The 24,420-nt window shown below is 47.0% G+C and overlaps 5 protein-coding genes and 2 non-coding genes across 7 annotated transcripts; 2 read left to right on the top strand and 5 right to left on the bottom strand.

Moving 5' to 3' along the window:
* Nucleotides 1-1,861: 1,861 nt before the first annotated feature.
* Nucleotides 1,862-3,004, bottom strand: BX661DRAFT_200297 (uncharacterized protein; the record flags this gene model as incomplete). The annotated part of the gene is made up of 2 exons (XM_051538395.1): nt 1,862-2,629; nt 2,789-3,004. The coding sequence occupies 2 exons, from the start codon at nt 3,002-3,004 to the stop codon at nt 1,862-1,864; spliced, it is 984 nt and encodes a 327-aa protein (XP_051389460.1).
* A 623-nt stretch (nt 3,005-3,627) lies between these two features.
* BX661DRAFT_187134 (UAA transporter family-domain-containing protein) lies at nt 3,628-5,217 on the top strand. Its single transcript, XM_051537155.1, has one exon. The coding sequence runs from the start codon at nt 3,771-3,773 to the stop codon at nt 5,052-5,054; it is 1,284 nt and encodes a 427-aa protein (XP_051389459.1). The 5' UTR covers nt 3,628-3,770; the 3' UTR covers nt 5,055-5,217.
* BX661DRAFT_187133 (uncharacterized protein) lies at nt 5,218-10,465 on the top strand. Its single transcript, XM_051537154.1, has 2 exons — nt 5,218-5,361; nt 5,561-10,465. Exon 2 carries the CDS (start codon nt 5,627-5,629, stop codon nt 10,436-10,438), a length of 4,812 nt encoding a protein of 1,603 aa, XP_051389458.1. The 5' UTR covers nt 5,218-5,361; nt 5,561-5,626; the 3' UTR covers nt 10,439-10,465.
* On the bottom strand, nt 10,466-14,477 carry BX661DRAFT_187130 (uncharacterized protein). Its single transcript, XM_051537153.1, has 2 exons — nt 13,506-14,477; nt 10,466-13,087 (listed from the first exon to the last, which is right to left on the bottom strand). Exons 1-2 carry the CDS (start codon nt 14,017-14,019, stop codon nt 10,620-10,622), a joined length of 2,982 nt encoding a protein of 993 aa, XP_051389457.1. The 5' UTR covers nt 14,020-14,477; the 3' UTR covers nt 10,466-10,619.
* Nucleotides 14,478-16,724: 2,247 nt separating this feature from the next.
* BX661DRAFT_t104 lies at nt 16,725-16,798 on the bottom strand. Its single transcript has one exon. It is a non-coding gene; the product is annotated as a tRNA-Phe (tRNA).
* A 431-nt stretch (nt 16,799-17,229) lies between these two features.
* BX661DRAFT_187129 (uncharacterized protein) lies at nt 17,230-18,979 on the bottom strand. Its single transcript, XM_051537152.1, has one exon. It carries the CDS (start codon nt 18,903-18,905, stop codon nt 17,361-17,363), a length of 1,545 nt encoding a protein of 514 aa, XP_051389456.1. The 5' UTR covers nt 18,906-18,979; the 3' UTR covers nt 17,230-17,360.
* A 291-nt stretch (nt 18,980-19,270) lies between these two features.
* Nucleotides 19,271-19,352, bottom strand: BX661DRAFT_t103. The gene has a single exon. It is a non-coding gene; the product is annotated as a tRNA-Ser (tRNA).
* Nucleotides 19,353-24,420: the final 5,068 nt, after the last annotated feature.

Below are 24,420 nucleotides of genomic sequence, written 5' to 3'. Positions count from 1 at the left end.
CATCCCAATCAAATATAACAAATACGTAATTGAGCCTGCTTTAAAACAAGCGGAAAAAAGAGATCAATTTGTTTTAAAATCACCCGACCACAATATCTTGCAATAAAAAATTGTGGCCGTGGTCACAAGCGGACAGTAGTAGGCCGCTTTTCAAATATCGGAATATATTTACATAATACTGCACTGCACTGCTCATGTATTTTTGCTTTCACAAGCATTGAGAACAAAAATATATATAATATACATTGTTAATACTTCAATGTAGTTTTCTTGAAAAAAGATGTATCGGGGCATGATGCTTGCCCGCCTATCCTCTTCTATCTTCAAAAGAATATAGCGAAAGATTAATCCATGCAAAGAAGTAAAATTATCAAAAGCCGTGCTGTCTGTAAAATTGTTGTTAAGATCCCCGCATAGCACATGTATGTCAGCCAAATGTTTGATCCCGTTTTCTTTCTGCCACCAAAACTCCTCCTGATCGACGATCCAGTACTGAATGGCCAAATATGTAATATCGCGAAGCGAATACTGAACCACTGGATACAATAAGGAATTCAACGCAAAAAACATGCCCTCGCTGGCCAGAAGCAGCCTTGCAATAAACCCAAATAGCATCTGCTCTCTATTAAGCGCTGCCGACAGCAATTGCTGCAAAAGTAATGGAAAATTGCAAACCAAGTTAATCAGTGGGTACGCGATTGTATAGAACACAAGCGAACGCAAGCGTTTTCCATTGGCTCGAGCGTTGACGGCGCCTCTGTATGCCTCGGTGGTTGTTGGATACCTGCTGCCGTTGACGTGCGTTGTTTTTGTAAGCCTGTGCGCAGACTGCAGCATGCTGATTATGCACATAACCGAGATCAACGAGGTAACTAAAAACCAGCTGTAGTACAGGCACCAGCGAATTCCAAAGTATCCATATTGAATAGAGGCTGTCACGCATTGCTTTGAAATTTTGTAAGCGTTGTTTGGGATAATAGCCAGAGCTGCAGACAAAATTATGGCTAAAACGTACCACATGCTATAGTACCGCCGCTTGTTACGCCTAGTTTGGTCAACTTTGCATCGCGAAATAACCAGCCAAAGATGAATTGTTACCGCACAATACATGAATATAGAGGCCAGGTAGCATATAAACACGAGGTAGCGCATAGAGCTGCACAGCAGCTCGGATGTAACTGAAAGCATACTGAGCACCATTGAGATTATAAGAGCGACCACATGAACGCTCTGGATGGACATTGTTAGCTTAACCAGAGGGATGTTGACTCGATCTGACTTGAATAATATTAGAATAGAAAATACTAGCATACAGGACAACGTGCATAAAAACGAAACGCTGGAAACGACGGTTAAAGCTATGCGCAGGCTTGTGTATTCGGAAATCCTCAGGGCTATAATAGCATTTGTATCATGTTTGTCAACTATTTTTAGGATCAGTCGAAAATAAAGATAATAATGTTGGAAATATACATTTCTTTTGAAGATAGCGGATGCATAGAGCACAAAAAACGATGCATCTGCAAAACTCAAATTTGCAAAAAAAATGTATGTCTAGATTTAATTTACCAATTTGTATACTACATATTTTTATTTGTTCACGGTCAGGCCAGCCGACAATTTTTTGCTGTGCTAGCACAAAACCTATTAAAGCGTGTTATCTTGCACCTCTTGTCTAAAATCACAAGGCAATGTCTGTGATGTAATAGTTCTTTCAAAATACAATTGGTGAAATTTTTATAATGATAAAACTGTTATTTTCAATGATATAAATTGACATTTGGTTAATTAATTAGTTACAAATTAGAAAGTAAAAGTAAAACAAAAATGATACACACCGGCTTTAATGGGCCAGGCATTGCTATGACAGTGTAGTCGCCCGCCTGCCCTCTCCTGTCTTTAAAAGAATAAAGTGTAAAATGCGCCCGCGTGTAGACGTAAAGTTTTTCAAGTCAGCTTTGTCAACTATCATGTCGTTTGGATTATCGTGCAGCATGCGTCCATCGTGAAAATTCTTAGTATCGCTCTGCTTACGTCGCCAAAACACCTCTTGCTCGACGACCCAGTACTGTACAGCCGAGTACGTAATATCGCGAATTGAATGCAGCACCGCCGGATACAAAAAGAATGCCAGTGCAAGGAACGTGCCTTCACTGCATAGCAGCAGTCGTGCGGCAAAGTTGAGTCCCGTGAGTTCCTTTTTCATCGTTGTCGATAGCAATTCCTGCAAAAGCTGGGGTAAATTGCATACCAGACTGATGACTGGGTACGCAATTGTATAGAACATGAGCGAGCGTAGGCGCTTTCCGTTGGCTCGAGCGTTGACGGCGCTTCTGTATGCCTCAGTGGTCGATGTGTATCTTCTTCCATGTGTGTGAGTTGTGTGAGAGAGCTTTTGCGCTGAGCGCAACACGCTGATCATACATATAATCGAGATTAACGAGGCAACTACAAACCAGCTGTAGTACAGGGCCCAGCGAATTCCTAAGTATTGAGGGCCCGGGATGGAAGCCACCATGCACCGGTTGACAATTTTGAACGCGCTGTTTGGAATAGCCGCTAGAGCTGCAGACAAAATGATAGCTAAAGCGTACGAAATGATATAGTACCACCGCTCATTGCGCTTAGTCTGATTCAGCTTGCGCCGTGAAATAACCAGCCAAAGATGAATTGTTATCGCACAACACATAAATATGGAGGCCAAATAACAAATATAAAGGATGTAGCGCAGAGAGCTGCACAGCACCTCGGATGTAATATAAACAATGTTTAGCACTATTGTGATTACAAGTGCAACGGCGTGGACACTCTGAATTGACATTGTGATCTTGACCAGAGGAATGTTGACCCGATGCGCGTTGTATGACAAGAGTATGAAAAACACTACGACGCAGCTAATCGTGCAGAAAAGCGAAATGCTGGAAACGATGGTCAAAATAGTGCGTAGGTCTGGGTAGCCAGAGCTGACCTTTGCTACTGAATAATCTTCATCTTCGTTGGACATCTCTATTAATAGTTCAAATTGCAATGGTTGTTTGTGAAAAGGAATGATGAGCTAACGGGAAAACCACATCTTTCGAACGAACAATCCATTATATGCAAAAGCTCAAATAAAATAAAATAAATAAGTTCTAGACATGCAAGAAAATGTGGCCAATTTCAATATCTGACCGCGTGGCGATCCAATAAAAAATATAGACTTGAAGACCAGACCAATTCGCTCTCAAATATTGGCTATCTATCATATTTTCAACCCGTCAAGCCAGTTGTCAAGAAAAAAAAGAATGTTAAACAATGAAAATCGGTGTCCATTAATTTTGGTACCAGTAGCAAATGAAATCAGGTTATCTCACATTTGGCCGGTTTGGAAAGTATTGATTGAGCTGACTGCGCCGGAGACGAGTGGCTTGAATATCCTGTTTGAAATAGGGTGGCGTTGCCAATCCATTTCAAAAAGACATCGTCTTTGAGTTGTCCTTTTTCCAATTGTGTGATTCTGTTTTTTTACACTGAAAAATCCGCCTTTTAAAAGGATGATTATCAGATAAGTGGGGAGCATCGATTTTTTTGCCTAAAATAGTGCACACGGTTGTCTCCGCAAAACCAAAAGAAGCAAAGCAGAAAAGCCCTCTTCTACCTTTTTTATTTTCCTCCCACGCTTCTCTCATTTTCACTTTTTTTGCATTTCGTTTCAATTCGTTTCATTTAAAATAAATTTCTGCATTTTGTTTTTTTATTATTTTTACACAATTTCTGCAGTCTGTTTTCGCATGCCTTCTATTCCTCCCGCCGGTCGACAAGCACCGCACATAACGAAGAGCAGGGTCACTACAGCCACAGCCACAGCTGCCATCACAGCCACAGCCGCCGCAGCAATAGTTATCAGCGACTGGACGCCTGTGCTCGGTCTAATATTCGGTGGGTGCTGCTCGAACGTCTTTGCGCTCGAGAGCCTCGTGCGCGAAGTTCCCAAATGCGGCAACCTTATAACCTTTGCACAATTCATCTTTATAACCCTTATAGGGCTGCCGCACCACCTCCACACAGCGCCGGGTGCGCTCGGATGGATCCCGCGACTGAGACCACGCCAGGTGCCCTTGCGTCGATGGCTTTTCATGGTTGGATTGTATTTCTGCGTCTCTCTGTTGAATAACATTGCCCTTGGGTACAAAATATCTATCCCGCTGCATATTGTGTTTCGGTCCACTGGGCTGATTGCCAATATGGTTTGCGGATATTTGGTTATGCACAAGCATTATCCTGTCAAGCAAGTCGTTGCCGTGATTTTGGTTACTGTGGGTGTGGTCATTGCCACTTTGACCAGTATAAGCGGCGACAAGGTGGAGGAGGGCGGCGGATCAATGTTTGCTGTGCACGACTCTGTCGTTGGAATCTTGTTATTGACCATGGGCGTCTTCCTGGCCGCTATTCTGGGGCTGTATCAGGAGACAACGTACAAAAAGTACGGAAAGCACTGGAAGGAGGGCCTCTTCTACAACCACCTTTTGGCACTGCCCATGTTCCTGCCATTCTACCGCGACATTCTAAACCAAGCCCGTGCACTCTCGCTCTCGCCCCCGATCGTTGTGTCCTTGGATCAAACAATGCCCCTTTTTGGCAAGTACCTGGCAACACGCATCCACCTGTTTTCTGTTCCTCGGCTGTGGCTCTCGCTAATCGGAAATGTCTTGTCGCAGCTGGTCTGCGTCTCAGGAGTGCACCGCTTCACATCAATGTCCACCTCGCTCACCCTCAACGTTGTGCTCAATCTGCGCAAGCTAGTCAGCCTTGTGCTGTCCGTGCTGCTGTTTAAAAACAAGGTCACTTTGGGGATGATATTTGGGTGCACGCTGGTGTTTGCAGGCACATTTGCTTACTCACAGATCGCTGGCAGCACCAAGCAGGCGATAGAGGCGAAGAGCGATAAGGAGGAGTCCAAGGTTGACGAAGGCGTAGCTTCTTTCGATGTGTTAAAATCGGACGCATTAGGTGTGAGCTCGGCGCACCTATCGGAAGCAATGAAGAAACGGCGACCGGCGCAGTTTACCAAATAAGGAGATTTCGGAATTGCTGGACGACCCATCGTATATTATTGCTTTATTTGACGGTGCACGTGATATGCTCCCACACAATTTGCATTGCCGATTTCGGCTATATTGATTTTTTTTGCCGGGAACGGAAAAAATGCGCGGGCCAATTATGCATTTTCTTTTTTCTCGTTATTTCCTTAATCACTTCCGTATTTAGTTTTGATTCTAAACTGTAAAAAAAACCCTGTAAACAACAACAAAAAAGAACACTGAAAAAATCACCCCTAGTTTGAAAAACGCGTGCGCCATATTGAATAATAACATTATAAAGGTACGCTTTACCAGTACAGCACAACCAGGCTGCATTGACAAGAGAAAAATAATCGATAAAGCACCAAAGTGAAACAACGGAGCAAATTACTGTTTTCCAGGCTTTTAAGACAAAAGCAATTGCCAACAATACAGCACAACAAAAAAGTATCTAACGAAAAGTTTAATTTTATTTTACACGTCCTTTAATTACTTTATAGCTCAAATTTAATTCGGCAACCCACCAATTCTCTTTTTACTTTTATAATAATTCGGGCGACGAGGAAATGCCTTCCAAAACACGGCACACCAAAGAGTCCCCGGACAACAGAACACGGAGGAGGCCAAAATCAACCTCGGCTGAGGAGAATGAAGATGAGGCTGAGGACCTGTCACAGAGCAGCGGCGAGCTGGAGAGCAGCGCATCAGAGTCAGTTGGAAGCCGGCGATCCGTGTCCGCCAGCTCTGACAATGATGAAGAAGAGGGCGGGGATGAGGAAGGCGCGGGTGGATCTGTGACCAATGAGGACGAGGAAGACGTGGTTGGTTCTGTGACCGACGAGGATGATGACGAGAGTGGCAGCGAGAATATTGACAATGATCAGGTCGATGCAGACGCTGACACAGACGCGGACACAGACTTGGTCGAGGACACCGGCAGCATTACCAATCAAGTGGTGCTGGAGTCGGGAGAAGAAGAGTGCGACGAGGAGTTTGTGCAGGCAGAAGTATCGGAGAGCGAAACAGAAAAGCTGGCCGAAGCGGAGCTCCTCGAGCAGCTACACATGCCCTCGGGCAGCGACTCCGAGGGCTCTGCGATCGACAGGTGGAGGTGCACGCCGCAGAACCGGCTGCGGCGCAGCCTGCGGGGCAGCGACATGCCTCGCAGCGAGGACAGGCGGGCGACAGGAATTCAGACGACACCGCGCCGACAGCCACTGCGCAGCGCGAAGCAAAGGCGGGTCGGAGGTGTCTTTGACACGCACGGCGACCAGCAAGGGTACGTGTCCAGTCCCACGGCATCAGCAGCCTCCCGCCGCAGAGCCCACTTGAACAGGGCGCAGCAGCTCTCCGTCGACGCCTCGCCGATTCCGGCTGCCAGCGGCAACAGCAGCGACGAGGGCCTCAGGATACGCACCGCCCAGACCCCAAAGCCAAAGGCGAAGCCCCCAGGCCGCCGGAAGATCGCCCCCTCGCTGGTGTCGCTCGACGTTGCCAAGCCCGAGTCCGACTCGCTTTACGTTTCACCAGCCTTATTGTCTGCGTCCTCGCCGTCGCCGGTGATCGACAAGCCGCGCGAGGAGCGCAGCTACCGAGAGTTCTTCCCGGAGCTCAATGTGCACATGCCGCTGGCCATAAAGATGAAGCGAGCCACGCCGTCGCCTGTCGTCAGCGCACACGCGGACTTTAACTTCTCTACAGAGCCCAGCTCTGCTACTCCGGGTGCGCCGGCCGCATCGCACGGCGTGGGGGCTGGTTTCCAGGCTCTGGCATCGCCGCTGGACTCTTCGGGAAACCTGCCCGGCGGCGGCGACGGCGACCCGCATTCGCTGTCGGTACCGACAGACCTGTCGTTGATGGGAGCCTGCGACAATGGCGAAAAGACCCCGATGTCAGGCTCGGAGCGGCCCCTGCAGTCGCGCACATCTAGCAGCCTGTCCATCAGGCTGTTTTTCAACGACCCCGATGCCCAGCCGAGACAGCCCTTGTCGGCGCCCTCGCTCGCCACCAATTTCCCGTTCACTCGGCCGCCCCTCTTGCGCCCGACGGGCATGGGGAAGTCGACGCTGTCGTACTCGGGCACGCCGCAGTCATCGGTCGTCGTGCTGGCGCCCAAAAAGCCCGTGCTCACGCTGCCAGAGACCAGGTTCAAGCGGCTCGAGGGCAAGGATACGCCCGAGGCGCGCTACAAGGCGATCGAGTTCAAGCGGCCCGAGAGCCACTACATCCACAACACCGAGCTGACGGAGAAAGACCTGGCCGAGCGTGTCGAGTACGACCTTGAAGACGTCGACCGCGAGTGGCTGCAGCGGCTCAACGCTGATCGCTGCGAGCAAGGCATTTCGGAAGTGCCGGCCAACCTCCTCGAGGCCATCATCGACCACATCGAGAAAGAGTGGTTTGACCTGGTCAAGGACGTGCAGAAAGCCATATCGGCCATCCAGCAGGAGAGCCTGCCGGCAGAAGAGTCGGCGTGCGCGATCTGCGGCGAGGAGGAGTGCGACAACACCAATGCCATTGTCTTCTGCGACGGGTGCAACCTGGCGGTACACCAGGACTGCTACGGCGTGCCGTACATCCCCGAGGGCCAATGGCTGTGCCGCAAGTGCATGCTTTCTCCGGACAAGGACGTCTCCTGCGTGCTGTGTCCGCAGCGCGGCGGCGCGTTCAAGAAGACAACAACGAACAAGTGGGCGCATCTGCTGTGCGCGCTGTGGATCCCCGAGGTCGGCATTTCCAACACCGTCTACATGGAGCCCATCGACAGCGTCGACCAGATCCCGCGGTCGCGCTGGAAGCTCTACTGCCACCTGTGCAACCGCAAGGTCGGTGCCTGCATCCAGTGCTCGCACCGCCAGTGCTTCTCGGCCTTCCACCCGACGTGCGCGCGCCGCGCCCACCTGGCGATGGCCGTCAAACCGGACCGCCGCACGGGTGAGACCATCTTTAGGGCCTTCTGCGAGCGCCACACGCCAGCCGGCCACGCGCAAGCGATTGATGTGGAGGCGCCGCTCAAGTTCCTGGGCCCGCGGCGCAAGAGCTACGCCGCGTCGCTGTCGCAGATTTCGATGCACCTGGGAGCCATTCTGCCCGGCGGCACCAACGGCAGCCGGCCATTCGCTGCCGACCCTTTTGCCAACGGCTCCGGGAGCGGTGCCAAGCAGTGGCCGCCCAGTGCAGTCAGCCTGCTGGCGTCCGGGTCCGGCGAGGTGGCGGAGCTGGTGGCGCAGGCGCTGGGCTCGGCGGCCGACGCAAGCCAGGCAAAATCTGGCGATGACGCGTCGCTGCAGCTGACCATGCGCATCTTCAACCCGGACCGGCCGGCGCTTAACGAGTTTGTGTTCCAGCGCGTGCTCCACCGGCTGCCGAGCCGCATCGGCATGCACCAGAGGTCGGCGATTGTTTTGCAGGTTGCGAGGTTCTGGGCGCTCAAGCGGTCGCTCCGCCATGGCGCGCCCCTGCTCAAGCGCCTGCATCTCGAGCCCTGGACGGCCTCGGTGACGCAGCAGAGGGCGCTGGAGATGGCTGAGGAGCAGCGCCAGGCGTTTATGCGCCGGCTGCGCACAGACCTCGAGCGCGTCCGGCTGCTGGTCGAGAGCGTGCGCCGCAGGGAGCGCGAGAAGCTCAAGCGCGCGCGCCTGATCAACGAGTATGTCCAGAGGGTGGTCGATCCGCTGACCATGGTTATCCTGCCGATAATCGAGGAGCTCTTGGAGAAGCGCGACCCCCGTGGGGTGCTCAGCCACCCGGTGACCGAGGACCAGGCACCCGATTACTTTGATCTGATCACCGAGCCCATGGACCTGAGCATGATCAAGGCCAAGGTGTTGGCCTTTACGTACAGCTCTATCGACGAGTTTGATCATGACCTGGAGCTTGTTGTGCGTAACTGCATGAAGTACAACAAGCCCAACACGTACTACTACCAGCTGGCCTCTCGCATCAAGCGGCATATCGATCGGCTGATTGCCGGCGCTCGCACGGTGCTGAGCAAAATACCCATGGATCCGGCCACCGGCCGGGTGATGCTGGACTTTGATTTCGACATTTTCTCGTACAACACCAGTGAACCGGCAGTGCCTCGGATGCTCTTGGGCGGCTCATCTGCGGCTGTGCTGCCCGTGGAGGGCGAGCAGGCCGATCCCGATGCTGCCCAGGCCAGTGACAGCGACGGTGACGAACCTGATGATGCCGCTGCTGCTGTGGATGCCGCTCCTGAAGAGAAAGCAACGCCACGCATCACCCGCTCTCGCGCCAAAATCGCAACCCCAGCCAGCCAGGAGCGCAACAAACTCCCAGCGCTTAAACTCGGCCCACTTGATGGCAATTCTGGCCAACCAGCGCCCGAGGATACCCTAATGACCTCGTCTACCATGGATACTAACACACCGCATACTGCTGCCGCCGCCAACGATATTGATTATGAAGAAGAAAATGACAAGGATGCTGCTGCGGAAAACATACCAGCCGAAATGAATATCATTGACAACAGCAAAAGCAGCAACGCGGACAAAAAGCGCAAGCGCAGCAGCAGGACAAGCCAGCAGGGGGCGCCTGCAGTGTCGAAAAGACGGGCAACCACCAGCAGCCACACCAAGGCTCCGCCAAATACCTTGCGCAGAATGACCCTGTTCGAGCAAATGTCCGTGCCGCCGCCGGATGTGCGCATCAGTTTGCGCAAAAAGTTTGCCATCAGTCATCCGGACGAGTCGCTCGATGCAGCGCCGGGAAGCGAAATCCCGGACAACATCAATGTGCTCAGGAGCCGACTGCGCCGTACCAGCAGTGCTGTTGTAAAAACACCTGTGGAAAGCCCAGTGGACGACTCGCCGCGGTCTAGCGAAGAACCATTATCGCCAGCAGACAATGATATGGTGGATGCACCGGTTTTGGCTCAGGCTACGCCTAGAAAGCGAAAGCGCTCGTCGGCCAAGGACAAGGACCCTGCCAAGGTAGCAGCAGCAACGACGACGCCGGGAAAACTAAGGACCGGCGTGATTCCGACCGCCGCGGCGCTGGGTGAAGACCCGACGGAGTACCCGGTTGGCACGGTTGTGTGGGCCAAGATGGCGTCCTACCCTTGGTTTCCCGCCGAAATATGTGCGCCCGACGACGCTCGTGCACCAAACCAGGCGCATGATGGGGATAGAGACGACAAATGCAAAAATGTACTTGTGTTCTTTTTTAACTCTAATCCGGCCAACCGGTCGTGGAAATGGGTGTCTGCGAAGCAAATTTGCAAGCTCGGTGTCGATAGGACGCTGGACGGGACGTTTTTTAAGGCGAAGAAATCAAAATCTGCGAGCATGACAAAGAGCATGCGGATGGCTTACTTTGAGGCGTGCAAGTTTCGTGGCATTGAACCTTTGGCGCCGTAGCGCACAAAAAAATCAAATATTTTTTGTTTGTTTTTAATAGTTTTTGAAAAAAAAAAGTGGGAAAAGTGGAAAAGTGAAAATAATTAAATCGAGAAAATGCCAAAATGTGCAATGAAAATATAAAAAAAGGAAAGAAAAAATTAAATAATGCGGGCATTATCATAAATTACAGCTTTTTTCCTTAAATAACATTGACATTCCAGACAAAAAGGAAGCGGCGACTAACTGTGCCCGCCCGGCGCTCCATAGCCTCGCCCACAACCTCTACGACCATCATGCTATCAGCCGACTCGCGGCGAGACATCTTGGACAATTTTGACTGCCTGCTATAAAGCGCAGGTGGCGAAGCAACAACAGCAGCTTGCCTAACATCATCGTCCGATGAGTAACCACCGTTCAGCGTATCACTCGTATCGTAGCTCTTGCGCAGATCCGCGACGCTGCTTGAACGACGACGGGCACGCAACTTCTTCTTCGCCGGCATCTGCGCCGCCTGCATGAGGCTTCCGGCAGGCGGTACAACGGACAAACTGAAGGTCGCTGGTTTGCCAAATGCCATGGCCACGGTTCTACAGACATTGGCATCAAGCAGCTGCTGCTTTTTGTTATCACTAACCTTGCTGCCACCATTGTTACCGGCTGCGGTATAGTTGAAGGTGGCAGAGTTTGTCAGCGTGGCGCCGCTAAAGTCCTGCTCAGCAGCGGGTGCAAGGACGAGGGACACGGGGCCGACGCGGCGGCCGACAGAGTCCGTGAACACCTTCTTTGCGTTATCATTGTGCGCTGCCGACATCGTAGACAGCGCCTGGGCGGCTACCATCTGCAGCTGCTTGCCAGACTGGCGCAATGACTCCGTGGCATGCTCGAACTCCGCCGTCTTCCACATTTTGCGCTGACGCTCGCGGAACCGAGCAAACTCTGCGCTCGGCACAGTGCTGGCGACCAGCTCGTTGAGCCACATGTCGCGGTCCGCCAAGGTGTCCAGCATGAGGTAGACGCGGCACTGCCAGTCGCTGTACTTGTACAATGTGGCGTCTTCCTCTTCGTTGGGAAGCTTGGCAGCAACACCCGGTGATTCTGGCTCGTTCAGTCCGGCTGGAGCGTTGGTCAGCGTGCGGTTGATGTCGTAATCCTCGTCGCGCTGCTGCTGTTGGTTGGAGATGCGCATGTTACGCATGCCTGGGACAGGCATAGAATCAATGGCAGCGGCCGCATGGGCGCGCCTCTGGTTAGCAGCAGCTGTGGCGCCCAAGGACTTGCGCGGGAAAGTGCTCTGGCGGCGATGACGATCAGTCATAGCGAGCGGCGACAACCGCAGTTCAATCCCAGTTGGGCCAATATTCACCAAGTCGCTCTCCGGCACACCAGAATCATACAAGTGAATCAAGGACACCTTAGCCACCGGCTGCACACCCTTCTTCTCATCACTCTCGGACTCGTAGAATAACACACGGGCGCTGCTAAGAACACCCCAGTAGCGCTTCCATGTAGAGAATTGACCGCTGCGGGTGAAGACACTGAGGTATCCGCGCATCCGTGGAAGCTTATCCTGCTCGTCTACCTTGACCCACTGCTGCTGCACCATCTGCTGCGCCATCTGCTGGCGGTCGGCCTCCTCGCGCTGCTGCTCGCGCTTCATCCGCGCCATGCGCTCGTCGCAAGTCTCATGTACAATGATGCCGTATTCCAGCACAACCATCATTTCGACATGCGACCCGCCGCGCATCGCCACTTGGTCCTGGTTGACTACCGGGAGGGTGAAAGTGGCGCGGCGCTTTTCACGCCGGTCGACTTTGAAGTCCAGGTAGAGCTCGCCCAGGGGCTGCGGTGTCGAGCTGATGGTTGAGGCATTGGAGAAGGCGCGGAGCCGCGGCCCGTTGTAGTTAATCTCATGCGCAGATGTCGTGGTGCCGGCGCGGCCGCGCGGCAGGTATGTGGAGAGACGCGCCAGCGCCGGATGGTGCATATGGCTGGGAATAGCGTCGGGGAAGCTGCCCTGCTGCTGGAGGTTGGAGTTCGAGATGCCTGCGCCCATGCTCAGAATGCACTGGTCCCCGAGCGGGTCGATAACCGACGCCCTGTACTTCTGCACCTCAATCGACCTGCCCATCTCATCTGTGGTCTCCTCAGTCTGCACGCAGTCATTGTTGACGATTAGCGCCGGATCATCGCAAGCAGGCATAATGCTATTCCGGTTACTCGCAACCGTCGTCGGCACAGGTGCCTGTGCGGCATACCCCATGTACGCGGCCTCAGCAGCGCCACCAACCGGGTTCATTGGGGGAGTGTCTGTGCCATTCTTGTTGCGGAAGATCTTGCGGAATCCAGCCTTGATCTTCGCCGACGTGCGCGTCGAACTATTGGACATCAATGAGGGGTTGGAGTCACTGGCCACTGTGCTGCGCCCGAGGTGGCGACGCGAAACCATGGAGACACGGCTGCTAATGGCTCCTGCTGTCGTGCGATTACGCGGCTGGTGCGGCTGCGTGCCGTAGACACCGAGGTTGAAGGTGAATTGCCGGCTGACGTCGAACACAAATGTGTCGTCCATCTTGGATGACCAGGTGTTGTAGTTTTTGGGCTTGCTGGTCACGGGCGGAATGACAAACCGCTCCTCGCCAATTTGCGCAACACACTGCAGATTCATAGCTACATTTTAAAAGAAATTTACAAAGAAGCATGAATCGCGCATAATCATGGTCAATAGTGTTCAGGTGTTTTTTTAGTAGTGGCGCGTCAGAAAGAGAAAAGGCGATTGGGGAGAGGTAGTGGTAAACCAGAAAGAAAAAAGGTTGCGCCGGATGGGGAAGTTGGATAAGAGAGTGGGGTTGAACGTGAAAGGAAACAAAGGGAAACCAGAAATGGAGGATAACGTAAACAAAAAACTTCATTATTAGTAGTGCGGTCTGCAATAAAGAAATGATTGTCGTGGTCTCTCCAATGTGAGCTTAGTTGGGCCAATTAAAATAAAGCGGACCGTTGTGTGGGACAGAGACCGAGACAAATTTTCTGCCACATACTGACACATCGAGGCTATTAGCAAAAAAAGTAAACAGTGTAAACTTACGTTTTGTGGCGCCGACCTGTCTAACCTCCAAGACCTTGACGACAAACATGCCTTCGTTAAACTGATCAAACCCATCAAAGCTCTGCGCGCTATTCCTGCTGCCACCAGCAGCCACCCCAGCGGAAACCTCCGTAGTGGCATGTACGCTGGACCGACGTGGCTTACGCTGCTGGCTCCCGGCCGAACTGCTATTAGTCCGGTACGACCTCCCGGAAACCGACGAGTCGCGGTTGTTGGAAAGCGGCAGGGCGGATGAGGACTCATTGGCTGCGTTACTGAGCCATTCAAGAAGCTCCGGCGCCAGGGTCGCTCCTCCACCTGAGGCTGTATCGGGGGCGTGTTGGTCGCTTGCGGGCTTGTCGCTAGTGGATGCCTTTATGTGCACGCGCGGCTTCGTCGTGGTTGTGCCTTCGTTGTCGCTGAGGTATAGCGACTCATGGCTGGCCTTTGCCCGCAAAGATCCGCCTGACGTCTTGTCGACTACCACCCAGCTCTCTTCAACCGAAGCAGACATTTGTTTTTTTGTTGTGTGGTGTTAATGTAAATAAAAAAGGAGAAAAGAAAGATGCGTATGCAATAGGAAGAAAATAAAAGATTGAAAAGTAACCTCTTTATGTAGATAACCTCACGCGAAGGAAAAACAGAGGGTGGAAAAAGAAGAGTACAAGCAAACAGTAATAATAATGGAGAAAGATGAAAAATGCTTTTTTAATAAATAAACTGCAACGATAGTAAAAAAAGGTGAAAAGAAAAAGATGGGTTGTAAATGAAAATAAATAATAATTGACTTGGGATAATGATGCCTTTTTTTGAAAGTGTGAATGAAATTATTAAAGCTGAAACAAAAATGAAAGTTTAAAGCATATTATTCGTGTCGTTGACTAGCAATTAGAAAAATGTAAATAAGGGGTGGAAAAATTGAAAAGATGACAGGGACCTTTGAAAAAATTTTGTTGTGTGGAGGAATGGACGGCATTTTAAATGAAAACAGGCAAACGCACCCCCGTGAAAAGGGAAAACGAAAACGAAAAGGGAAAATTTGAGGGAGGATAGTGTTTGGGATGGAAGTATAGCCCACAAAAATAAATCCCGCCATGACCTGTAAGCATACGCGCATCGCAGAAAGAAAGGACGAAAATGCTGATGATTAGGTAGGGGGGGAGAACAAGCAAGGGGGGTGTTGGGTGCGTGCATGTTTCTTTTTTGGCAGTAGGGCGCAAAATGGGGTGCATATCATGTTGATCATTTGATTTTAATGTTTACAGAAACAACTTATAAGACGCAAAAAAATAAAAATCAATATGGCTTCTGTTTCCTCGTATTCTCGCTACACAAAGAACAACGGAAGCTGGGCGCCGGTCTACTCCCCCTTTCAAAAATTCAAAATGTCCCAAAAAGAAGATAAAAAAGTTGAAGCTGAAGCGCAACTTCTAAATAAAAAACATGTATATTCCCTCTTGTCCCTACCTCCCATTGCCATCTTTTCGCGCCAAAAGCCTGAGATTTGCTCACTAAAAATAAATAAAAGCGTGAATAAAGATTTACACACTCTATCGCGCACTATTGGTGCCACATCCACTCACATTTCTTTTTTTCTTCTCTCCACATATCAACCAGTTCCCAAAAATGGCTATTCGGCCGTTGCAATAATGACCGGACTCTGATTGTGCACACTCTCGTATCCACTATCTCGCTCCCACTTGTCATCATGCCGTTATTTGACCTTTTTTTGCTGCGTATAAAAACGAAACAAATAATGAGCGAAATAGGTATCACTTATTCTCTATTTTGTCTCGGCTGCATGTTTGCTTGATGTCACCTGCATGCGTATGTGTGACCTCTACTCATTCGCGTATAGTATTCTACAGCTTTAAAAGGCAAAAAAATAGTGAAATATGTACGGGAAAAAGCATTTATTTATATTTTATTTTTCATGTGCGTTTACATTTTCAACGCCTAATCTGCGTTGGTTTTGCTTATTATTATTTTTAACCTATTCGAGCTCTTTCCGTATTATTTGGCTCTCCCCATCTCTTTCCATTACTGCCCATCCTTTTTCATTTTCCTCCAATGCCATCATCACCATCACTACCGTCCGATTGCCTGATTGTTTGTAAATAAAAAACTGAAAATATACGAAATTCTAATAATCGTGTAATTGATTGTATTATCTGTCCCTTTGTTGTTGACAATATTACTGATTTTATATTATTAGATGAAAAAGCACATTTCATTATCATTATCGATATCCGGCAGCACTCCCCGGTAAATTAACCAATTCTGAATCAAATAAATGAATGTAAAAAGTAGAGGACTACTACTCGGACGATATTCCCGTATCTTGAATGATTACCATGTACAATAAATACACTGCAAACCCCAATAAACATATAGATGAATTAATGCGCAATTTAGGGAGCGTAACATACGCAAAAAATCCGTGATTTGTGCAATGCGATGCATGATTGGATGGGGGAAAGATGAAGGCGACAGAAGACGGCTTTATTTTTTGTTTGTTTAATTTTTTGTTTGTTTGCTGCGTGATAACAAGCAAAAAAAAGCAACGTTAAAATAGTGTAAATATTAGACAACACAAAAGCTTACACTATACTGGGTCACAAGGCAAGGGTTTTTTCATCCTCGTTGTTTGTTTTCCAGCTAAAAATAAAAAAATCTCTAACAAAAAAACTGACCAGCATCGATAACGACAACAAAAATATTCTTGCTCATTGACTGACATTTTTTTGTTTTGACTCTATTGCATATCTGAAATGTATAGTATCGCTCAGTTGCCCGCAGTAAAAATAAACAAATAAATATATACCTCATTTTTATGTTGCCATCATCCATTTAATTATCATGTATTTCATTTTGAATTTTGAATTGTAATTTTTTTGCCAAAGCACATGCAAACAATCGCCGCTCATTTTACCACAAGAAATCATCCACCTCAAGCTCTACAATACACACGCAGACAAATAAAAAGAGTGTAAGCGCATATTGTACGTTTTTACACTATTCAAGTACTTTTCTTTGTAAATACAAAAAAAGAACCTTCGATTCAAATTCGAAATTAAAAAACCAATCAACTATTAGAACCGCATATGGACACCCGCCACATACAGTCAAAGAAATAAAATAATAGACCGAGATTGTCAATTTATTCTAATAGGGCATTTAACGTATTTTACTAAAAATAAAAAATACATATTTAATATATGGGGCTTCCGTGGATTGAACACGGGACCTTACGATCTTCAGTCGTACGCTACTCCCAACTGAGCTAAAGCCCCAATCTAACAGCAACCTCAACCGTTGCTACATAACCCAAAACCCAGCAACAATTATTTTTGATATAATTATTATTACAAATTAGCTGAGAAGCGCCAGCAGCTGTGGTTACAAAAATAGAAACCCTCTAACAACATGTAATCAATTATTGTTACTAGTTTATTATGCTTCCAACCTACTGTCATACCATTGGATTGCCGCTGTCCTGCCATACTTTTTTCTTCCGAGTTGCCACTCTCACTTACATATCAGGGTTTATTTTCACTGGTAACACACATTGCATCAGCCAGCAGAGTGTCTTTTGCACCTTGAAATCTGACTGTCGCTGTTATTTGAATTTGAACCATTATTGAACTATTTATTAATATTTTTTCTTGTATGGACAAACACATTCATTCCTGCTGCTAAAAGTAAGCAAAAGCCACGAACATTGCCAAAACATACAAAGTTATACAGTATACAATTGTATAGCCACTTTTGCTTTGTTCAGTTTTGTGTTTAGTACATTGTGTTTATTATTTTTAAGAAGGCTTATGTTCTAATGAACCTTTTTTATTTATTTATTTATGTGCTAGTGGTAAATACGTCGCCGGGTGCCAGCATATTTAATAGCAATGCCTGTGCATCAGCCGAAATACGTTCAAGTTGTTCGTTTGTATAAATCGCTGGTGGACTCATTGGCTCTATGAGCAGCATCTGCTGTGGTATCACTTGGTATTGAATGTTGCCCGCCATGCTCGGTTGAGCTACAGGAAGCACTTTTGCCGTGGACAATAGTGAATTAAATAATGCGGATCTGTTAACCTCATCAAACAAATCCATTATACTGCTGTTTAAAAACTGCTGATTTGTTGTGCTTGCCGTTTCATGCTCCTGCTGCAATTCATTACTAAATAATGTACTGTTTGAAAATATACTATCCAAATCAAAACTAGCACATATGTCATTGCTGTTCACACTATTGGATATAATTGGTACGTCAACATTTGGGTAAGAGTAATTCAAGTTATTTTCAGGAAACATTGAAAATAAGTTGTTACTGAAGTCGTCTTCTCCAAGCTGGTCAGCCTTGTCAGATTTAGGTGGTTTAACCGGCATATTGACAACGTTGGTCCTAATAAAACAAGGAGCCTCAGTTTTTTTTTTTTTAGTCCCAATGGTTAGTAAGCCTTTAGATACTGCCGTTATATCATCAATAAGTTGTTTAAGCACATTAGCCAGCTCCTCTGTGGTTGAGTGTATTGAAATGTACGGAACATCTTCATTAAAGGAGTTTGAGTTAATAATCTCGCTAATATAAGTGTTTGACAAGTTTAACACGGACCCATTAAGGTACTTTACGAATGAATCCCCACGACGTAAACACAATGTTTGAATTAATCTCTCCGGCTCATCAAGGCTTTTTGAAGTTTTAAACATTTCCGACTCGCTAAACTTGCCTGAAACAATGCAATTGTCTGGGTCACACCAAAACATGTGTTTGTGAGTTGTATATTTCAACATCAGTTTTACTATCAGCTTGTTTTCAGGATTGGTGTTTGTTTGGAGATTATGTCTATTAATGTTGCTAATAACATTGGAGATGATCTTTTTTGTGTCGTTATCGAGTGATTGTTTTCGAAAGTAGCCAGTGGTGTTTATCAAATGTAGCGGTGTTATCCATTGGGACAGTGTTTCACTTAGCTTTGTGTTTACATGACGTAAGCTTTGCTTCTTATCCACAGATTTCCAAAGCCGAATTAAGAGCGATAGCATTCCGAAGCAGTTTTTGTCTGGCTTGGACTTGTTTAAAATAGAGAGGCGTGTTGCTAGCTCGTCACTGATTTCCTTTATTTGCAAATCACTGTCACCTGGTTGTATTTTGTGGTAAGCCTGCTCTATAATGGCCATGTCGCTAGTGTCAAAGCAATGGTGCATGTACAACAGCTCACCGCCTTCAATATTTATGTGCTTCGAAAGCTCCCAAAAAAAGTTGGCGGATTCTTCTGCCATCCATGTTTTGCACATGGTTATTTGCTCTCCATTGTCGCAGGGCTTCATTCGGGTTTTGAATATTGGTGTGACAGCGCATCCGTCGTGGGTTTTTAGCTTCTTTAATGGTTGAGACATAATTTAAAAGTGTTGGAGTATAAATATATAAGATAAAATAAATAATAAGTGTAGTAAAGTAAAATGAATTGTCGACAGTATATTTTTTTGAAAATGGACAATCCATAGAAAAAAGTGTACGCTTATTTATTAGCTTTTACACAATGTCACCTTTGTATTCTTTTTTGAAAAGGCGAGTGCCAAAGAAAGAAAACAATAGCTTTCTAACGGATTTTACCAAAGCTTTAAATATACATTGCAAAAAAAACCAGTATTCCCTTTTCATAGCCAGCTCGGCACTAATGCCACCTAGCATTTGACCCAACTAAGCTTATGTGGCGCTTCTCGCCACATTACAGCCTACTCGAATTTTCAACAAAAATTAACGTCAGCTACAGGATTTGAACCTGTGCGGGCAGCGCCCAACAGATTTCTAGTCTGTCGCCTTAACCACTCGGCCAAACTGACTAATTTGTAAACTAATGATTTACTCGTTAAGAATAATAATATAGAAGCATACTTAATGTAAATATATTTATTTTTATTGCTTATTTTAAAACAACCGAACACATATTTATATATGAAGCAACCAATTGAATGGCATTCCAACATGGTCAAAAAATGACGTTGCCATTTTTATCTACTTTAAAAATGAACACCGCTTTAAATGAACAAAGTGTGCTTAATATACCAATAAGCATAAATAATTATCTAGAACTTGTATGTACTTGAGAATAGCTATGCTATTAAATAATAGAGTAGTCAGTATATAGTGTTGTCGTGTAATTAAAAATTTTATATATTATATTTTCACATACTATTGAGATTAGAGTATTTTATACAATACAATATGCACATCACAATCTGAACATATCACAAAAAACAATAGATTGGTCAATTTGTTTGTTCAGTTTCTCACAATATACATATATATAGTGCATTTTTAACAAGTAATGTACAAGCACAAATGTGACATCAATTATTGCGATGTCACGTGACAATCGCAATTGGGAATTTGCGATTGTTTGAAATTGTGATTGTTTACGATCGCGATTTCTATTTTCACGGGCGATAGTTTCGAATAGATAAGCGGAGCTCTTTAAGCTCCCTTATAGTGGATTTTTAATAAAATTAGTTAGTACGAATAAGTTTTATTACAACAAAGGTTTTGGTTGAATTTATTAAAAATATACAAACATAAAAGGCTGAAATAAATTAAAATTGTCACAAAGATAGAGTGGTTTATTTTTAACATTGTTGTTGTGGTTGTTAACGAGTGAATTCAATAAACGTACCTAAAACTATATTCTAAAAACTAGGAAAAGAGAAGAAAGTGAACTAATAAAATGCTGTTGTTGTTTTGCCCTTTTTATGGCTGTGAGTCTTTCTACTCACAAGGAAAAGGGCAGCTGATGGGCATTTCCTATTAAGGAAATATGTGCCCAACATTTGAGGTAAGCCCTTGCAAATTCGAGTTCAAGATCCGCAATATGTGCAGTACTGTGAACGTTAATTATATATTTTATTTCTTTTTTCTCATTATTAATCTGTTCAATTTTGTGTATAGTAATGGATCTCAAGTGGTGTAATGCGATTTGGACTAGCTATAATATATATTAATAGAAATGAGACTACGGAAAGAGCTGAAGAGCTCACTATTCAGAATTCGCCGTACGCGTAAAATATCATAAACATATTTTACGCGTCTGCGCTATCACGTGACTCGGCCCCCATTTCTGATGTCACAAGTGGGGTATTTTAGTCGAAGGGATGATTTGTGATGCGTTAGCTGCCAAAGTACCTTGGGGCTTCTTGGGCAACAATTTTGCCATTAGCGAGGCCAGTGTCTTACTAGCAGGCCTGGCAAGGGGTCTAGGTGACATCGACGAAGGTTGTCCAAAGTTCATTGTGAGGTGAAAATATTGATTTGTCGGGTGTAATAGTGCGTCTAAAGTTTGAAAATAAAGAATAGTAATCTGTGGTGTATTAAATGAAACAATAATGATTTGAATAGCAACAAGCGAGGTTGTACTTATATATATATATATATATATATATATGTTTTTTTGCTCTGGAAAAGTATCTAATAAAACAAAAACAATGTGCAGCCTCAACCACTAACCTGAAATTAAAAATTAAAAAGGCTGCGCACTAGGCGCAGTCACACTAATCACATTATTCCGCTCATTTTTTGTTTGGGTGACTTGGCAGACAAATTAGCACCATTTATTTTTAAAACATACTAAATATAATAATTAGAAAGAATAAGCATGACCATTGCCACCTCGACAGCAAGGAGAGTTCCCCTGTTAAATGATAGACTTGAAGCAGATTGTATAGTTATATGAAAAGGCAAGGAAATTTGAGCAAAAAAACGCGAGGCATGCTAGTGGTGTTAATCCCCTTTATTTCCCCTCTTTCCCTGCTTTTCCATCAAATGACTGACTGCGCACTTGGCGTTTTCTTCAACAGTCACAATGCCCATTCGCCTTGCCACATGGTACGGGTGATAAATGCAAAAAATCCAGCTTTTGGCGATGTACCATCTCTAGTCTTTGCTGCGTACAAATGAAAATGGAGGGCTGTAGAAACAACAAGTACGCACAAGAACCAGGTAGAAAAGTATCATTATTGGCTACACTTTTTTTACATTTTATTAAACATGTAATGTGATGATTACTCGTAAAATACAAACAATGAATGTGTAATGCGATTTGGACTAGCTATAATATATATTAATAGAAATGAGACTACGGGAAGAGCTAAAGAGCTCACTATTCAGAATTCGCCGTACGCGTAAAATATCATAAACATATTTTACGCGTCTGCGCTGTCACGTGACTCGGCCCCCATTTCTGATGTCACATTCGCCCCTACTTAAGATCAGACTCCGTCGGTCTTGGCGATAGCGCGCGCGGTTAAATATCGTTCATATGCTTCTGTCTCATCCACGCTACTCTTGTCCTCCCATGTTCGTCCTTCTATTCCATATCCTTCCCACTGCACCAGGTATTGGCGTTTTCGCCTCCACACACGGTCGTCAACAATCTTTTCGACCTGATACTCGAGGTGTCCTGCAACTTCTACAGGTGGTGGTTCAGAGCGGAGTGCGGCACGGTGATCGTCGGCAGCATGGTATTTTTTTAGGTGTGACCACGAAATGACCGGGTGAATGCGCATGTCGAGTGGGAGTTTGAGGCGGAATGCATTTCGGCCGATCTGTTCTTCGACCTTGTAGGGCCCAGCCCATTTATGTTGCAGTGAGTTGCTGGACCGGTTACGCAGGTAAGGTGGCGTTGTAAAGTTCGTCGAGATCATTACTTCATCGCCTGGCACAATGTCGGGTGAGGTTATCTTCTTGTCGTGGTTTCTGATCATGCGTAGCTGTGCGAATTCGATGTTTTCCTTGACTATTTCGCTAATCTGTTTAATCTTCAGGATTGTATCGTCGGCGTCGGTATTGGGCTCAGTAGTTTCCATGTTGAAGGCGATGGTGGCGGCGTTCAATGGTTGGAAGCTATAATTTGCATAGAATGGGCTGTGCTGTGTCGAGCTGTTGCTGCGACTATTATAGGCGAACTCTGCATGCACTATGTGTTGGTTCCAGTCGTTTTGGTAATTGTTGCACGTCGCACGCAGCATTGACTCCAGTATCTGGTTCACACGCTCAGTCTGTCCATCAGTTTGTGCATGGCCGGCAGTGGACATGTTGAGTTGCGTTCCAGTTTGCTTCCACAGTGCCATCCAGAATGCAGAGCGGAATTTCGGATCACGGTCTGATATTATGGACTCGGGCAGGCCATGTTGGCGGTAGATGGTCTTGAAATACAGGTCGGCGGTTGTCTGGGCGGTTGCGGCATTGTGTGTTGGTACAAAGTGTGCCATCTTGGACAGGCGGTCAACGACGACCATGATTGCATCATATCCGTCCTTTGTCTTAGGTAGGCTGACAATGAAGTCCATGCTCACACTTGACCAGTTGCGTCGCGGGATCTGTAGCGGCTGTAGCGGTCCATCGCTTGGCCTGTTGCTGCCTTTGACTCTTTGGCACAGGTCACACGTTGTGACATAATTCTCGCAATCCACATACATGCCTGGCCAATAGAATAGTTCACTCAGCTTGTCGTATGTTGCTTTTATACCCGGGTGTATTGCAGCATCATGGAACTCGGCCAGCAGTAGTGATCTGTCTTGCTTTGTTCCAACGCAGCGGCGTCCTTTCTTGAACAGGACACCACCCTGTGCATGGAATTTGTTTGTAATGTCGCGCTCGGCTCTGGATGTTGGTTCTTCGCCACTACTAATCCTCTCCATAATTTTCTCCAACTTGCTGTCGCCCTTGTAGGAGTTCTCAGGGTTCGCGCTCGTCTTCAGCGTTAGCGCTTTGACAGCAGCCATGCGGACTGCTATCCTCCCCCCTTTTCCTGAAGAGCCGAACCCGTTGGCTCCACCGGCTGTCTCCTCAAAGGACTTGACCTCAGTGATGTGTGAGTGTGCGATCTTGGTTGGAATCAACTGTGCTATGCGGTCATGTGCAGCGAACGGAATCTCTATATTGCCTGTGTTGAACAGGAGTACTGAAATCTCACCGCGGTAGCCCCCGTCGACTATTCCTCCGAGCACCACAACACCCTTGGCAGCCAGGCTACTGTGTGGGGCAATGCGCAGGTATGTGCCTATTGGCGCCTTGGCGGCGATGCCTAATGGGACAAGGTGTTGGGCCTTGGGCTCGAGCACAAACTTGGTTATACAGTATACATCAAATCCAGCGTCATCTGGATATGCCTTGCAAGGCATCGTCGCATCGTCGTGTAGCAGCTGAACCTCCATGCTGTTGGCAGTTGTGCGTGGCACAAACAGTGCGCACAGTTTCCATTTTTCAAATTGGTCTATCAGGTCGTCGTTGTGCGTATTGTCCTTTGGCTGGTCAGTCTCCATGGTTGCACTCGTCGTTTCTGCAGCCACTGTCTCTTGTGTTCGTTTGGCTTCTGTTTCGGCTTCAGCGCGACATCCGCGTTGGTAGTTCTTGTAGTGCAGCGACTTGCGCACATATTCAGCACGGTTTAGTTCTCTGCGCTCATCGGCAGTCAAATATGTTCTGTCGACCACGGCTGGCGTTGGCGGAAAATTCGTTGTCTGTGCAGCTGGAGTGGTTGTCTTGATATTGGGCATGGGTATGGGCATAGGTATAGGTACGGATGTGTGTGCGGCGTCATCGTTTTTACTCGTGTTGTTCAGCGGGGCATCATTTAGTGGTATAGCTGGTGCAGTCCGTCCTGTCGGTGGCGTCAGTGCCATGTGTGGCACCTTGCCTGAATGTGACGCTGCGTATACTATGTTGTCGGGTTGCGATTCGAGTGAGCGTGACAAGCCGTCAGCAACTGCATTTTGAGCGCCCTTGCGGTAAATGATTTTCATGTCGAATTCCTGCCAGATATCCAGCCAGCGGGCCTGGCGCGGGGATATGTTGTTTTGCGTCTTAAGGAACTCGATTGATTTGTGGTCTGTAATCACTTCAAACTTGATGCCATGTAGG

Source organism: Kickxella alabastrina (genome assembly GCF_025024165.1).
Source record: "Kickxella alabastrina strain RSA 675 chromosome Unknown BX661scaffold_24, whole genome shotgun sequence".
In the NCBI taxonomy this organism is placed as follows: domain Eukaryota; kingdom Fungi; phylum Kickxellomycota; class Kickxellomycetes; order Kickxellales; family Kickxellaceae; genus Kickxella; species Kickxella alabastrina.
This window is presented reverse-complemented; position numbering and strand designations above follow the sequence as displayed.

Coding starts and splice junctions, on each gene's coding strand:
- BX661DRAFT_187134 (XM_051537155.1), top strand. CDS start 3,771: ATGCCTTCTATTCCTCCCGCCGGTCGACAAGCACCGCACATAACGAAG.
- BX661DRAFT_187133 (XM_051537154.1), top strand. CDS start 5,627: ATGCCTTCCAAAACACGGCACACCAAAGAGTCCCCGGACAACAGAACA.
- BX661DRAFT_187130 (XM_051537153.1), bottom strand. CDS start 14,019: ATGTCTGCTTCGGTTGAAGAGAGCTGGGTGGTAGTCGACAAGACGTCA. Junction 13,088..13,505: donor ACAGGTCGGCGCCACAAAAC/GTAAGTTTACAC, acceptor TTTAAAATGTAG/CTATGAATCTGCAGTGTGTT.
- BX661DRAFT_187129 (XM_051537152.1), bottom strand. CDS start 18,905: ATGTCTCAACCATTAAAGAAGCTAAAAACCCACGACGGATGCGCTGTC.